Raw genomic sequence first — 14911 nt, 5'->3', positions numbered from 1 at the left:
TCTTGTATGAGTTTTTGTGCATTCATTTTCATTACTTCGTATTGAAATTTATTTGTGTGTCATTATGGTCTTAATTTGCATTTCTCTGATATGTGTTTGGATGCTTTTATTGCTTATTTAGATAGGCACTTTTGTGAAGTCCCTGCTAAAGTCTCTTGTCTATTTCTCAATTAGGTCTTTCCTGGTTGATTGGTAGAAATCGTTGATATATTCCTTATATGAGCCCTTTGTTTATCATATATGTTACTGATCTTTTCCTACCTGTGCTTCCTTTTTCTTTCTTTTAATGGCTTCTTTTGCTAAACAGATGTTTTTAATTTTAATGTAGTCCAGTTTCTCAAGCCTTTTCTTTATGAATCATGCTCTTAATCTTTTAACTACCACCATGACCATGACGTCAATTTCCTATGTTATTTTTTTGAAGTTGTATTATTTTATTTTCCACATTGATTGAAACCTAGCAGCCACCTGGAATTCATTTTTGTGCATGGTGCAATTTCCCACCGTATGTGTGGTCATTCATTCAGTTTGTAGCAATTATTGAAAACATTCAACTTTTCATACCGTTTTTCAGTTCCACCTTTGTCGTAACTCAAGTTTCTATATATTCATAGGTCTACTTCTGGGCCCAGTTCTGCAGCTTTGATCTTTTGTCTCCTTTTGTATCATCAATACTGACAATGTTGAACTTTACTTGAGTTCTGTAGTCCTAGAAAACAGGGACCGTTAAGGAAATCCCTCACTCCTCGTTCTGGTGAACTGCTTCCTTTAAAGGATCACCCTAGCCCCTATGAGTATTCATAGATAACCACTGCCCCCATCTCCCAGTTTGACTTGACAGCACCACTTGCCACATAGTTCATCCTAAATTCGCCTGGTGATTGAAGTGTCCATCTATGGTAGTTGTCTTTATACCAAGAAAAAATTAAGCTTCTCATATCTCCATGCCAAACAAGTAGTTACAAGTTGGAGTCAGGTGCCCAGGCTACTTTCCCATAGAAACAGGGAGGTAGGGATGCTATCTTGCTTGATGTTTACATTTAAAAGGGATGGCTCCTAGAAAACTTAAGGAAAACACTCCTGGGTTGTAAAACTGTCAAGAGGCTTATTTAGCTTTGCTACAGATTTACATAAGTCTCAAAGGGATAGAGAAAGAGTTTATAATTACAAGCTCTCTAAAGGAAATGCTCTAAGAACGGAGAGGTCGGAGAGGAAGTCTCTTTCCCTTTTGGCACCAGGGAAATTTCAGTTCTTTTAGATTTATAATTAGCCTTATAATTTCTCCCTTTTGTAATTAGTTTGTAGTCATAAGAGTCAAACATAGACCCTCCATATTCTCACTCTTGGTCTGATAAATGGCTAGCTGAACTATTTATCCACACTGATCCATCAAAACAAAGTATTTATTAGCTGAATTGACCGAACATTAATTAAACTTCCTCCCACAGAAACCTAAACTTTGATGTACCCTTAACCCAAGCCAACACTGGCATGTATAATAGCCCTTCCTTACCGCAAAGAAGGACACTCCCTGACCCTGGCTTGCCTCTCCCAAATGAATAAGTGAATGAGTGAATGAATGAATGAATGAATGAATAAAAAGAATAGTCTCTTTTTGCCTGACTTTTCAGATGTTCACAGGGCTCCCTATTATAATAGTTTCCCTCCCCCTCTTGTAATAATCTTTTCATATAATGTCTTTCCTAAGTACAGATTTGTTTTTTGTTTTTTTTTTTTGACAATACCATGCTGTATTTTTTTTTTTCACCATGGCTTCATAATAAGTCTCAATATCTGGTGGAGTAAAATTTTCCACTTTGTTAATACCCTAGGACAGAGTTCTAATTTTGGTGAATCTTTCCTAAAGAAATAATCCAAAGTATGTAAAATAATTAATATCTATCATATTATTTGTAAAAATTAAAACTGCTTTCATAAATTATGATATATTTACCAACATAAAATAGTAAGATGCACTTAAATGAGTAACCAGATTAGCTAATGGTGATTCGAGAACAACCAGCACTCTAACCAACAATTCTTTAACTTAGGAGATGTGAGAAGGGGGGCGGGGAGAGAAATAGATTGAAAACAGTGCTGAAAAGACCAAATTCATCAGAAAAGCAGAAATTCTGAAAAGGTGCTGGAAAACAAAGTGCAGATAGTATTGAACTGGCAGAAATATGAGAGCAGAGAACACCAAAGCCAAAATTATACGGAGGAAAAAACTGATGCAAAGATATAGATGAATGCAAAGTAGTTGTAGAGATACGGTAATCTTGTGTTAATCAATTCAGATGTCAGGAAGAGGCCCTGTATAAATCCTCAGTGTAACTGAAGTAACCAGCATAGCTAAGTATCAATTCTATCCCATATTCCCACAGCTGAACTGTTAGTGGTGATATTACACTCCCAACTTGAATGCCTGATTGTAGGAATTTTGGCACAAGACTTCCAGAGTAGCTTGGGACAGGAGAAGCAAAATAAATCATGATCCATTCCTGCCTCTCCCCAAGAGAATAGAGAGCTCCCATACCCAGGAGCTAAACTACCTGCAAACTCCATACAAGCTTACCCTCTACATCTTCCCTCAAACAACAGAGGGAAGGTTCCTTCTGTAATCAGAGCCTGTATCTACATTCAGAGAAAGTTGGACATTGTTAAATTGTGATGGGAAAAAAATGTGGATAGCATAAAGTTCTGAAATGTGTGTCTAATGCTTACCTCATAGGTTTATTATATTCTCTCACGGTGTCCTTTTGGCATAGAAGATGGGAAGAAAAAGTTTGGGATTGAAAGACTGCTAACTTCTAATACTTACTCATCTGCCTATCCACTCCATGATGTAAGTATAAGCTTGGTTTTGAAATACTGAGCCCATTTTCCCTCTGACATTCAGAGGTTGCCTTGTTGGGAGAGAGAATCTTCCCTTTGCTTCCTTTTTTATGATAGGTTGCTTAATTCTTTCTCATGTTGGGAAAATCCCCCAAAGACTCCCTAGTTCCCAGCTGAGAAATTTACAAGCTATGCTGAAACATATAGTTAACTTTACACTGTGGTTTCAATGGAAATTTATTTTTAAAAAATATTACATTTGTATGTGAATTTTCTTTAGAACCCATATTGAAAAATAGCAGTTTTATTAAAAAAAAAAAACACTGCAGAGTAGAATATTTGGAAATTTCTATCTGAACCCATCAGATCTTTTCTCATTTATGAAGTTTTGGCTTAAATTATATGCATTTATGTATTCGTTCATTAGATACATGATTGGTTTTAAGTACATGCATACCTTCTTTTCTTGTGCCTTGCTTTATGACACATTGCAGATATTGGTTTTTTTTTTTTTTTTACAAATTGAAGGTTTCTGGCAACCCTGTGTCATGGAAGTCCATTGGCACCATTTTTCCAACAGCATTTACTTACTTCATGTCTCATTAAAAAGTGAATTTTTTTGGTTTCCCACTGCATATATAAGTTGTTTACACTAAGCTGTAATCTATTCAGTGTGCAATAGGTTATGCCTAAAAACGGTACATACCTTAATTAAAAAGCACTTTATTGCTAAAAAAGGCTAACCATCCTCTGAGCCTTCAGCGAGTTGCAGTCTTTTTGCTGGTGGAGGGTCTTGCCTCCAGATGGCTGGGGACTGATCAGGGTGGTGATTGCTGAAGGTTGGGGTGGCCATAGCAATATGTTGAAATAAGAAAATGAAGTTTGCCATATCGATTTGACTCTTCCTTTCACAAATGATTTCTCTGTACAGAGAGATGCTTTTTGATGAACGAGGTCTGTTCCTTACTGTCTAGTTGATTATCTTTGATATGTTTTCTATAAAAGTACGGCAGAATTTTCCAGAATGGGTGGCAGTTTTTAACAGGAGTATCAATTCAGGTGAAATTAACTTCAGTGTTAAGAGAAACCATCCTCCTTCCCCAAACCCCTCCCTCCCTCCGCACACATTTGGCAGAAGAACTAATAGGGGATTAAAGATTCAATATAATGCCATGGTCATTTGGTAGAGAGATATATAGTGGGTTAATAAACACTATACAGTGCATTCTCTGTCAGTCTTTCTTCACAGAAGGGCTCATTCAGTTTTAGAAGATTTTGAGGTTTGGTTTGTTTTTAGGGCATTAATTCTCTTCTTACTGTTACCAGGTCATTAAGCCAAATTAATATCCTCAGTCACCAGCAAGTTTAATCTGTACCTCCAGCCTTCCAGCAGTCATTTATGATCACTAGAAGATCAGTGGTACTTAGCTGTTGTGAGAGCTAGTTATAGCTTACTGTTAGTTTTACTTTTTTTTTTTTTTTTCCTATCCTGAATGCAAGGTTAGGTACTGGATTTTCCCTTCTGTGCATTAAAGAATCATTTTTCAAGATACCCAAATAGGCTGCCTTTTTATTTATTTCAATTTTCAAGATTCAGGAGGATTAGCTACAGAAGAAGAAAAAAGTTGGAATCTAGGTGATATAAAATCTTATACCTTATCATATCGAGATTTTCACATGTGCTTAATTTTCAATTGGATATTTATTCATGTTGTCTTTGGCAGTTCACTTGTCTGGGCAAACAGTTAAAAGAATGTGTTGAACTACCATGTGTAGACAGTACTCTGCTATGTCCCGAAGGGATATTATTAATAAGGCAACTCAGTATGTAACAATGGGGAAAATGCATGAAACAGTACTGAGGTTCTTTGGTGCTAACATTTGTGATGCATGTTTTAAATTTTCTGGGAAATTGTGTCAGTGATTACCAGTGAGGGCCAGACAAGTCTGGAAGAGATTCCCGTCATAGTAGTGTGACTTTGGATCATTCATTGAACTTTGCTTGAGTATAATTTTTCCATCTATAAAAGTGTTAGTGTATTTCTAAAGTCCCAGCCAGTTACACGGTTAACATGAATCCCTGAGCTGTGAATAATCTGGTAGAATTTGAGTAGAGAAGAAAGGGCATTCCACAGGAAAGAGCAGCTAGAGTAAAGCCAGAGTCTCAAACTTTAACTTGTATTTTTAACTAACTGGGTGGGGGGGATCTTAATGATTATCACTATTGTTATAGTTTATTATAGATTTTAGGAGATAATTATACATCAGTGGAATATGAAAATTCAAATCAAAAGAACAATTTGCCTCATTCACTAACCTTATAAAAGCTGTGTTTATTTACTTCACCCCTGTCTTTTGCTTTGTCATTCAAATACTTTCTTTTTGAATATCTGTAGGGTCAGTATTGGAAGCCTTCAGAACATCCCAATCCTGTCAACGAGAGGTACATACTTTGCCAGAATTGGGCCCGCTTTTCCTATTTTTACAAGGAGCAGCCTTTAGATTTGGTTAGGTAAGTTCCTTACATAGTATCAAACTGATTAAAACTTGATGATGTGATTTTTATTCACAATGGCAGCGCATTCCCTTTCTTTTACCACTGTTTTCATCCACAACATGTTACATGTTTTGTATCCACACTATCATTTAGTCATTCATTTGTGAATTAGAATGCTGTTGCCAGAATACTTTTAACTACCATGCAGAGGTAGCTCGGTAGTTGGTATTTAGGTAGGCTGGGTTCAGATCCAAGTTCTTGCTCTTAGAAGCTACATAAACTTGGTCAAATTATTTAACCTCTATGAGGCTCCTCTGTAAAATGGGAATAACAATGGTGCTTTCCTTATGGGGCTGTTTAATAATGAAATGAGACATGTCTATATTTTTAGCATAGGGGCTAGCACTTAGTGCTTCATACGTATTAGTTTTGTTTTTCTGAGTCCGGGGATTTAGAAACTAGCAGAAAGCTTGTGCGCAGAGGTCTGTGTGCATGCGTGTGTGCGTGCGTGTAGATCTCAGAGATCCGTGAAGGCACGTGTTCCGTGACCTCAATTCTTTAGACAGTTTCATTGGCTAAGCAAGAAGCCTGCCGTTGCAGGTTCCTGCTTTGAACCCTGACAACGCCCCATACATACAGGATGTCAGGAGACTGGGGCCAGGATTTCAGTAAAGGAACAATCAGATGAGACCCTTGGTTGCTCCACACCTGGTGTTTCACTCGGGGATTTATGCTGGTAATGCTATGCTTGCACAGCATCACAGTGTCCTTTTTATGACGCTGATGCCCCCAAATCAGTAGAACAGTTATCTCAAAGGTTTTGTTTAAGGCAAGTAAGTGGAGATTTTTAAGAATAAATGAAAGGCAGGTAGCATAGATAAGCTGGTACTTTCTGTAAATCATTATATGAACTCTTTGTTGGATAGATGTTTTAATTGTTTTGGATAATGGTCATTTAACAATTCAAATAGTGAAGAGACTTGCAAAATGTTAAGTGAAATTCTACCTCTGTCGAACTTGGCAGAAGTAATTGCCCTTGATTTGGTATATCCATTCAGTTCTATTTTTATGTGCATGTGTAATGAAATGCATACACAATCATATTTTTTCCTTAGAAAAAACAATGGCATCTTTATTTACTTTTTTGCTGTCATTTTCTTTTTGCGCTAAATAATATATTATTGGTACTCCTCCTGTGAATACACACAGATCTCATGCTTTTTAACAGAACACAGAGTGCCATATTATAAATGTTGCAAAATTCATTTATCTGTTTTTCTGTCAGAAAACAGGCTGTCCCAGATTTTTCACTGTTACAAACCTGCTGCTAAGGACATTTGCAGACATTGGGCCCTTGGAGAATGTTTTCATAGCATATTTTTAAAGAAGCATAGTCATCAGAATGAAGGTTTACATAGTTTATACTGCTCAAAATATATTGAAAGTATATATTCATTTAACATTTTTAAACTATCAACAGGTGTTTCTACTACAAGTATTCTCCAAAGATTTGTATTTATGACCTTGGGTATATATAAACACATTACATCTTGGGTCAGTGGGGGTTATATCTGTAATACTTTGTTAGCCCTTGCAAATTTCCTTTTACAACAAAATGGAAACTCAGATATTTAATCAGGTGACAGTGCCTAGCATAAATTTAATAATTTTTAAAAGTTTTTCATCTTCTTACTATAATAACTTCCCATTTATAGCAAGCTATACTGCTTTTTCATTTCAACCAAGTTTAATGTAAAGAACTGATAACTTAGGTGAAAATTTTTTTAGTTAACTTAAAAGGCAAAAAAGAAAACACTATGTTATCACAGAAGTAGCAACTGCAGAAAAGAACTATTATCCCTAGGGTTTCTTTTTAGTGTTTATGTAAGATAATATTCTTTTTCTAGGAACAGACAATGAAGTATTTAGGGATAAAGGACCATGACATATTCAACCAACTTACTTTCAAATGGCTCATCAAAAGATATCTACATCTATATTTATATCTCTATATGTCTGTATCTATATTGTCCAAAGTTAGATATTGATATATAGATACAGGTATATAGATAGATAGACATATATGTCTCTTGATATATATATATATGACATATATATATATATGAAGAGAGAGAGGGAGTTATATGAAGAGAGAGAAAGTACAAATGGAAAAATATGTTTGCAATAAAAGAATTAAAGAGTATATGGAAGTTATCTAAATTATTCTTACAACTTTTTCTATATATATGAAATTATGAACAAATGGAGACTTTAATAAAAGGAGAGTACAGAAGTAGATCCACACATATATGGTCAATTGATTTTCAACAAAGGTACCTGGTTATTCACTGGGGAAAGGATAGTCCTTTAAACAAATGATGTTAGAACAAATGGAAATCCATATGCAAAACATGAATCTTGATCCTTTCCTATACAAAAATTTAAACTAACTTGAAATGGATCAGGGAACTTAGTGTAATGGCTAAACCTATAAAACTTCTAGAAGAATGTTTAGCAGAAAAATTTATATGGCCTGGGGTTTGGCATGGACTTTTCAGGAAAGACACAAAAAGTACAATTTAAATATATATAAATTTGACTTCATAATAATAAAGTCTGCTCTTTAAAAGACACTGTTATAAAAATAAAAAGGCAAACCACAGGCTGGAGAAAATACTGGCAACACACATATGGACAAAGGACATTTAGAATATTTTAAGGAACTCTTAAAATTCAATAATAAGACAAAATCATTAAAAATGGACAAAAGATTATAACAGATACTTGACCAAAGAAAGTATTTATGGATGGCCAGTTAGTAATCAAAAAATACATAGCATCTGTATTCACTAGAGGAATAAAAATTAAAACATCTGTCATTGAGATGCTACTACACCACCCACTATTATAGCTAAAATCTAAAAAATTGACAGCAGTAAGTGCTGACAGGGATCTGGAGCAACTTGAAATCTCTAAGTGCTGCTAGAATGCAAAATGGTGGAGAAACTCTATAAAAAATTTTAGTTTCTTATCAAGTTAAATATGCACTCTTTTTTTTTTTTAAGATTTAATTTATTTATTAGAGAGAGTGGGAACACAAGCAGGGGGAGTGGGAGAGGGAGAAGTAGGCTTCCCGTGGAGCAGGGAGCCCAACACAGGGCTCAATCCCAGGACCCTGGGATCATGACCTGAGCCGAAGGCAGACCCTTAACGACTGAGCCACCCAGGCGCCCCAAATATGTACTTTTTTATGACCCAGCCATTCCCCCACTAAGTCTTTACCCAGGAAAAATGCAGCATATGTCCACAAAAACACCATTATTTGAATGTTCATAGCTTAACTCATAAGAAAAACCTGGAAGCAACCCAAAGGTCCATCAATTGATAAATGGATAAACAATCATGTATACACACAATGGATATTTTTCTCTGAGATAAATTACTGATACATGCAACATCAAAGGATGAATCTTCAAAGCATTTTGCTAAGGAAAAGAAGCAGGCCACGAAATGTTGCATAGTCCTATGTTTTCATTTATAAAACATTATTCTGGAAAAGGCAAAACTATAGGAACCAAAATTAAAGTAGTAGTTGCCCAGATCTTGGTATTGGGGAAGGGGTTAACTGCAAGGGTCTCAAGGGAACTTTTTGAGATGATGGAAATGCTCTGTATGGTTGATTGTGGTGGTGGTCATATTGCAGGGTTGTGGGGTTGCAGGGTTCTTGCCACATGGAGTTGAAGTATAAATCTTGTGGAAAATAGGGTGAACTGAGAGTTTATTAACGGAAGTTGAGAACAGAAAGGAAAGCTCTCTAGACAGGGGTTCCGAATGGGTTGCCACTGAGGGCTTTTATGGTCGGTCTTTTATAAAAAACTGACCAGGGAACTTGGCAAATATCTTGTCTGTAACATTTAAGACAAACAAGGTAGATTTGTAAATATTATGAAAATATCTTGTCTATATTTAGAACAAACAAAGTGGATTTGTTATGTTTTCTTCTCTCTAGTTAATATCTTGTGTATAACATTTTTCCACATCTGGAATTTCTTTTTTTTTTTTTTTTTTAAGATTTTATTTGTTTGAGAGCAAGAGAGAGCATGAGGGGGGAGGCAGAGGGAGAGAGAGAAGCAGACTCCCTGCTGAGCAGGGAGCCTGATGTGGGGCTCCATCCCAGGACCCTGAGATCATGACCTGAGCTGAAGGCAGACACTTAACTGACTGAGCCACCCAGGTGCTCCAACACATCTGGGATTTCTGTGAGCCTGGTCATGTAACCCCCTACCTAGCCTCGCCTGTCTCTTACTTAGTTACAAGAGTGCATGCATTTGAACTTACCAAATTATACACTTAGGTATATTTTATTATATATGAATTACACCCCAATCAATTTGTATAAAAAAACAAACAAACAAATAAACCCACTCCTCTTAGAGGATTAACTTTCTCGGATAGAGGGTAAGATGGGTTTAGTGAAGAAACTCAGAGGGGGAAGGGGGAATTCGTTCTTGGAGAAATGAACACCACTGGCGTGGAGGAGCTGCAATCCTTACACAGTGACCTGGACAAAGTGTTGAAAGCTGTTCCCCAGGGGCGCCTGGATGGCTCAGTTGGTTAAGCTTCTGCCTTCGGCTCATGTCACCATCCCAGGATCCTGGAATTGAGCCCCGCATCGGGCTCCCTGCTCGGCAGGAAGCCTGCTTCTCCCTCTCCCACTCCCCCTGCTTGTGTTCCCTCTCTCACTGTCTCTCTCTCTGTCAAATAAATAAATAAAATCTTAAAAAAAAAAAAAAAGAAAGCTGTTCCCCACAGATATTCCTAGTACAAGTGAGACATGTCTGGGGACTCCCCAGGATGCCTGGAAGGAAATGACGCCGGAGACGGGGGGCAAGGCCTGTAGTTGTGCGGGTAGGAAGTGGCAATTGGATGTGGATTCCTAGATTAACACTTGATGTGATCTCACTTACATACCAGTCATTAAGCTATTGTTCCTCAGCTGCAGCCCACCTTTCTATAATCTGCTTTGTGAAATTGAGGCTGGAACTCTGAGTATCACCAGCATGCTTTGCCAGTTAGCTCACTGCTGGGCTCTGCCAGCAAGAAGCGCTAAGGAGACCGAAAGATGGGAGGAGGAAAAGAGGATTTGTTTCTATTGGTTTATTTATGTGTTTCCTGTTGCTTCCTGTGAGCATTTCCCCAACAATTCTTTCCTGGCTGTGGCCGTGCGTTCCTATTGCTGTGGCTGAATGCTGTTTACAGCTTTGCCAACACTTGCAGATCCAACCCCATATCTGTTGTGAGATAGCCCACCAACTTGCCATACCTCCTCCTCAGAGACCTGGGTCCCAGCCCCGCAGGCCCCCTCCTGTGACGTTAGAGATAGCAGCACCAGCCACGGACACCGTCTTCTGGGTTGACTTTTAGCTTGGGGGAGCACCGGGTCGTTGATGGTAATTTTGAGCATCCAAAGTGTGATCCTGTTTCACAGCTCTATATATTATTTTCCCCTTGCTTCCATAAGCCCCTCATTTTTTATATTGATTTTGATTATCCAGTTAAGAGTTTGTTGGACTTCTCCACTGTTTTTACCCTCCCAGTAATAAACAATCTGTGGGAAGTTGTGTTACTCATTACAATTTCTCCCTAGACTTAGCATACAGAATGATTCTCAACTGAACCAGTATTCACTGTTTTGGTTGCAAAGTGAGTTTTCAACTGCAGCACTCCTTCCACATTTACTAGTTGTCTCTCATCATTCTTTCGCCAAAGCCCTTGGAACTGGATCCCATGTCTTTCTAACATTCCTCCTTTTTCCTCCCCAAAACTCTACCCTTTTCACTTTTGGCATAATAAGGCTTATTTCAGTTTGTTTTCAATATTAGTTAAAACCCAGGGGAGCGGCACTCCTTCCCAGATACCTTTCACCCATTTCTTGCCCGCTTCTCTCATTCCTTATCCCTTATAGCTTGCCAACTTCATTGTTTCCTGATTTATCTTTATCAAAAGAAGCAGATATATGTATTCTCTAAAATTTCTCCTTGTTAAACAAAAGTGGCATTCTATATAGACTCTTCAGCACTTTGCTATTTTCACTTAACAGTATATCCTGAAGATCAATGCATGAATTCATGGAGACATCATCATTCATTTCTCTGCTTTATGGTACACCATTATGTGTCCTTGGACATATTGTTGGGAGTATCTTCAGGGTAAATCCATATGTGTGAGATTGTTGGGTTGCAGGGTAAGTGCATATATAGTTGTGTTAAAATTTGCCAAATTCACCATACAGTACATCATTAGTTTTTGATGTAGTGTTCCATGATTCATTGTTTGTGTGTAACACCCAGTGCTCCATGCAATGCAGTACTGTATTGTGACTAACATATCATAATTTTAAAAATAAATAAATAAATAAATAAATAAATAAATAAATAAAATTTTTAAAAAATTGCCAAATTCCCTCTCAGTGGGATTGGACTATATGGAATTCCCACGAACAATGTATGAGAGTACAGCCTGCACTGTTAAGTTTTCTAATTCTTGCTAGCTGACAGGTGAGAAATGGTATTTTAGTGTAGTTTTAATTTGTATTTCCCTTAATATGCATGAAATTGAACATCTTTTCATATGGTAAGGGACATTTTTGTAGCTTTTTAATGAATTGTATATTCATACCTTTTGTCCATTTTTCTATAGAATTTTTGCCTTCTTTTTTAGTGTTTTTAAGTTTTTTATATACTGAGGTTTTATAATCCTTTATCTATAATACATATTCCTCATATTTTCTCCAAGTTTGTCATTTGCATTTTGACTTTGTATATGGGTTTTGTTTTTATTTGTTTGTTTGGTTTTTGCTATGTAGAAGTATTTTCTTATTTTATATGAAGTCAACTTTATCAAAATTTTTATTGCTTTTGGATTTTTAGTGACAATGTTTTGTTTTTTAAGATTTTATTTATTTATTTGAGAGAGAGAGAGCGCACAAGTGGGGTGAGGGTCAGAGGGAGAAGCAGACTCCCTGCTGAGCAGGGAGCCTGATGGCGGGGCTCGATCCCAGGACCCTGGGATCATGACCTGAGCCGAAGGCAGATGTGTAACGACTGAGCCATCCAGGCGCCCAGACAATACCTTTTTTGTACACACAAATTATAGAGGAATTCTCCTACATTTTCTTTTACTTGCATAGTTTCATTTTTTGTGTTTAGATTCCTGATCCATTTAGAATTTTTCTTACATATCATGTGAGGAGTAGATCTACTTTTATCTATTTGTCCCAACACCATTTATTAAGAAGTTTATTGATGTCTCAGTGATTTGAGGTACTACCTTTATCTTAAACTAGATTTCTTTATGCAATGGAGTTTCTTTCCAGATGTTCTGTTTTATTCCTTTGATCTAACTAGCTTCTCATGTATCAGTACCAGGCTGTTTTCATTATAGCACCTTTGCTACATATGTTTTACTATGTAGTACTATGTAGTATGTTTTAAAATCTGGTTGGGCTAATACTTCATCATAGGTTTTACTCTCAGTGTTTCCTTTTACATTCTGCATATTTATTCTTCCATATAAACTTTACTATCAACTTGGCTAGCTCTTTACTAAAAAACAGATTGTTGGTATTTATATGGGTATCACATTAAATTTACAAATTAACTTAGATAGACCTGATAGTTTGATGATAATTCAGTCATCCTAATCAAGGAGAAGGCATGTCAAGGAAAAGATATGTCTTTGTTCAAGCCTACTTTTGGGTTTTTCGGGAGTCTTGTAGATTTTTCTTTGTATAGGTTAGGCAACTTTCTTAGGTTTAATGCTAGGTATTTTATATTTTTTGTTGCTATTATAAATTATGTATTCTCATAATATATCTTCTAACTTGTTTTTATTTAAATACTGAATGCTATTGATTTTTGCATCTTAATTTTATATTCTGACACCTTGATGAATTCTTCATTGAATTAGTTTTTTCATTGATTCTTTAAGGTTATCTAGGTATAGTACCATGTCTTATTTATTTATTTATTTGTTATTTTTTAAAAGATTTATTTATTTATTTATTTGAGAGGGAGAGAGCACATGCATGAGTAAAAGGGGCAGAGGGAGAGAGAAACTCAAGCAGACTCCACACCGAGCTAGGAGCCTGATGTGGGGCTTGATCTCATGACCCTGAGATGACGGCCTGAGCTGAAACCAAGAGTCGGATACTTAACTGACTGTGCCACCCAGGTGTCCCACCCTGTCATTTTTAAATAGAAATAGTTTACTTTTTTCTTTACCAATTCTTAGGTCTCCAGTTATTTTCTTTTGTTCAGTTGCATTGGCTAGTAATTCCAGAACAATATTAAATAGTAGTAGTAGAGATAGTGGGTGTCCTTGCCTTGTGGAAATGCCTCCAGTGTGTCCTCATGAGTAGAAAATTGTTATGTCCTTGAACATTACTTTATCATTTTGCTAGGAAGCTCCGAGAGTTTTGTTTGCTTGCTCGTTTGTTTTAAAATCTGATTGTTTTAACACATTATGTTTTGGAGGTGATTGTTCTAAGTCAGTTTTTCCTGGTTCCTACTGGATCCTTTCAATGCATACCTTCTATTTTTTTTTTTTTTTTCTTCTGGAAAGTGTTCTTGGAGTATAATTTTAAAATATCAGATCTTTTCCAGTATTTTTGTTTTCTTTGGACTCCACTTATATGTATATTGGTCTTTTTTGGTCTGCCTTTATATCAAACAATTTCTCTGAGACTGTTTTTTTTTCTGATAGGTTTCCTGTTTTTCTTACTGTCTTTTATTAGATTTTCACTTAATTGTCCCTTTATTCTCCCTTTTGAATACCTCATAATTTCAGCATCAATTCTGATACAACCTTTTGCAATTTTTCTTTTTCCTCTCTTTATGGAGTTCTTTCACCTCTTGTTTTATTTATTCCAATTCCCACACTTATTATTTATATATTTCTGGTATTTTCTTATGTTTTCAATTATTTATTTGAGAAAATTTAATTCAGTGTATAGTGTTTTATTCCACTATTTCTTATGTTCCTTTGGGAGAATATTCATTAGCTGAAATTATTTGTTTAACATTGTTGGTTTTTCTAATATAGTTGTATGTATAGACATGGTCTGCTTTTGTCTATTTGTATTTAACTCACAGTGTTTCAAGCATTAGAGTGCACTCTTCTGCTAGCCCTTTACTATTCCATGCAGTTTCTTTTATGGATGATGGTGTGTGGTTATTGTCTAGGATCTACAGGATCCCTCTTATTTTCTTCTTTCTCTTTCCTGCCACGCCTTTAAGGAGTACCACCATTTACATCTGACTCTTCCCCCCCAAATGTTGCTTCTTTGAGGCTTCCATTCCTGCTTATTTTCAGATCCCTTCCTTTTGGCCAGTGCTGTGGATTACCCTATCCCAAAATGTGTTCAGTATTATGACATTTAGTTACATCTTTTTCTCCCCCTGGCAGTTATTTTGTCTGTATTTGTTTAATGTCTGTACCCTACTTTACATTTTTTTTTTTTTTTTTTTACTGGAACTTCTTAAGCATCTTCTTCCTTACTCTCTGGTACCTCAGGTTTGT

General features: G+C 36.3%; 1 protein-coding gene across 5 annotated transcripts in view; it reads left to right on the top strand.

The window, feature by feature from the left end:
- ANO5 (anoctamin 5) overlaps positions 1 to 14911 on the top strand; it is a 124583-nt gene that overhangs the window by 47968 nt on the left and 61704 nt on the right. For all 5 annotated transcript variants that reach the window (XR_013442388.1, XM_078058298.1, XM_078058296.1 and 2 more), the window contains 2 exons: positions 2732 to 2845; positions 5232 to 5347. Coding sequence is in view for 4 of the 5 variants with exons in the window: in XM_078058298.1 (XP_077914424.1) it covers positions 2732 to 2845; positions 5232 to 5347 (230 nt within the window). In the remaining variant the exon portion in view is untranslated. The remainder of the gene's footprint in view (positions 1 to 2731; positions 2846 to 5231; positions 5348 to 14911) is intronic.

This window comes from Halichoerus grypus, chromosome 11 (genome assembly GCF_964656455.1).
Source record: "Halichoerus grypus chromosome 11, mHalGry1.hap1.1, whole genome shotgun sequence".
In the NCBI taxonomy this organism is placed as follows: Eukaryota; Metazoa; Chordata; class Mammalia; order Carnivora; family Phocidae; genus Halichoerus; species Halichoerus grypus.
This window is presented reverse-complemented; position numbering and strand designations above follow the sequence as displayed.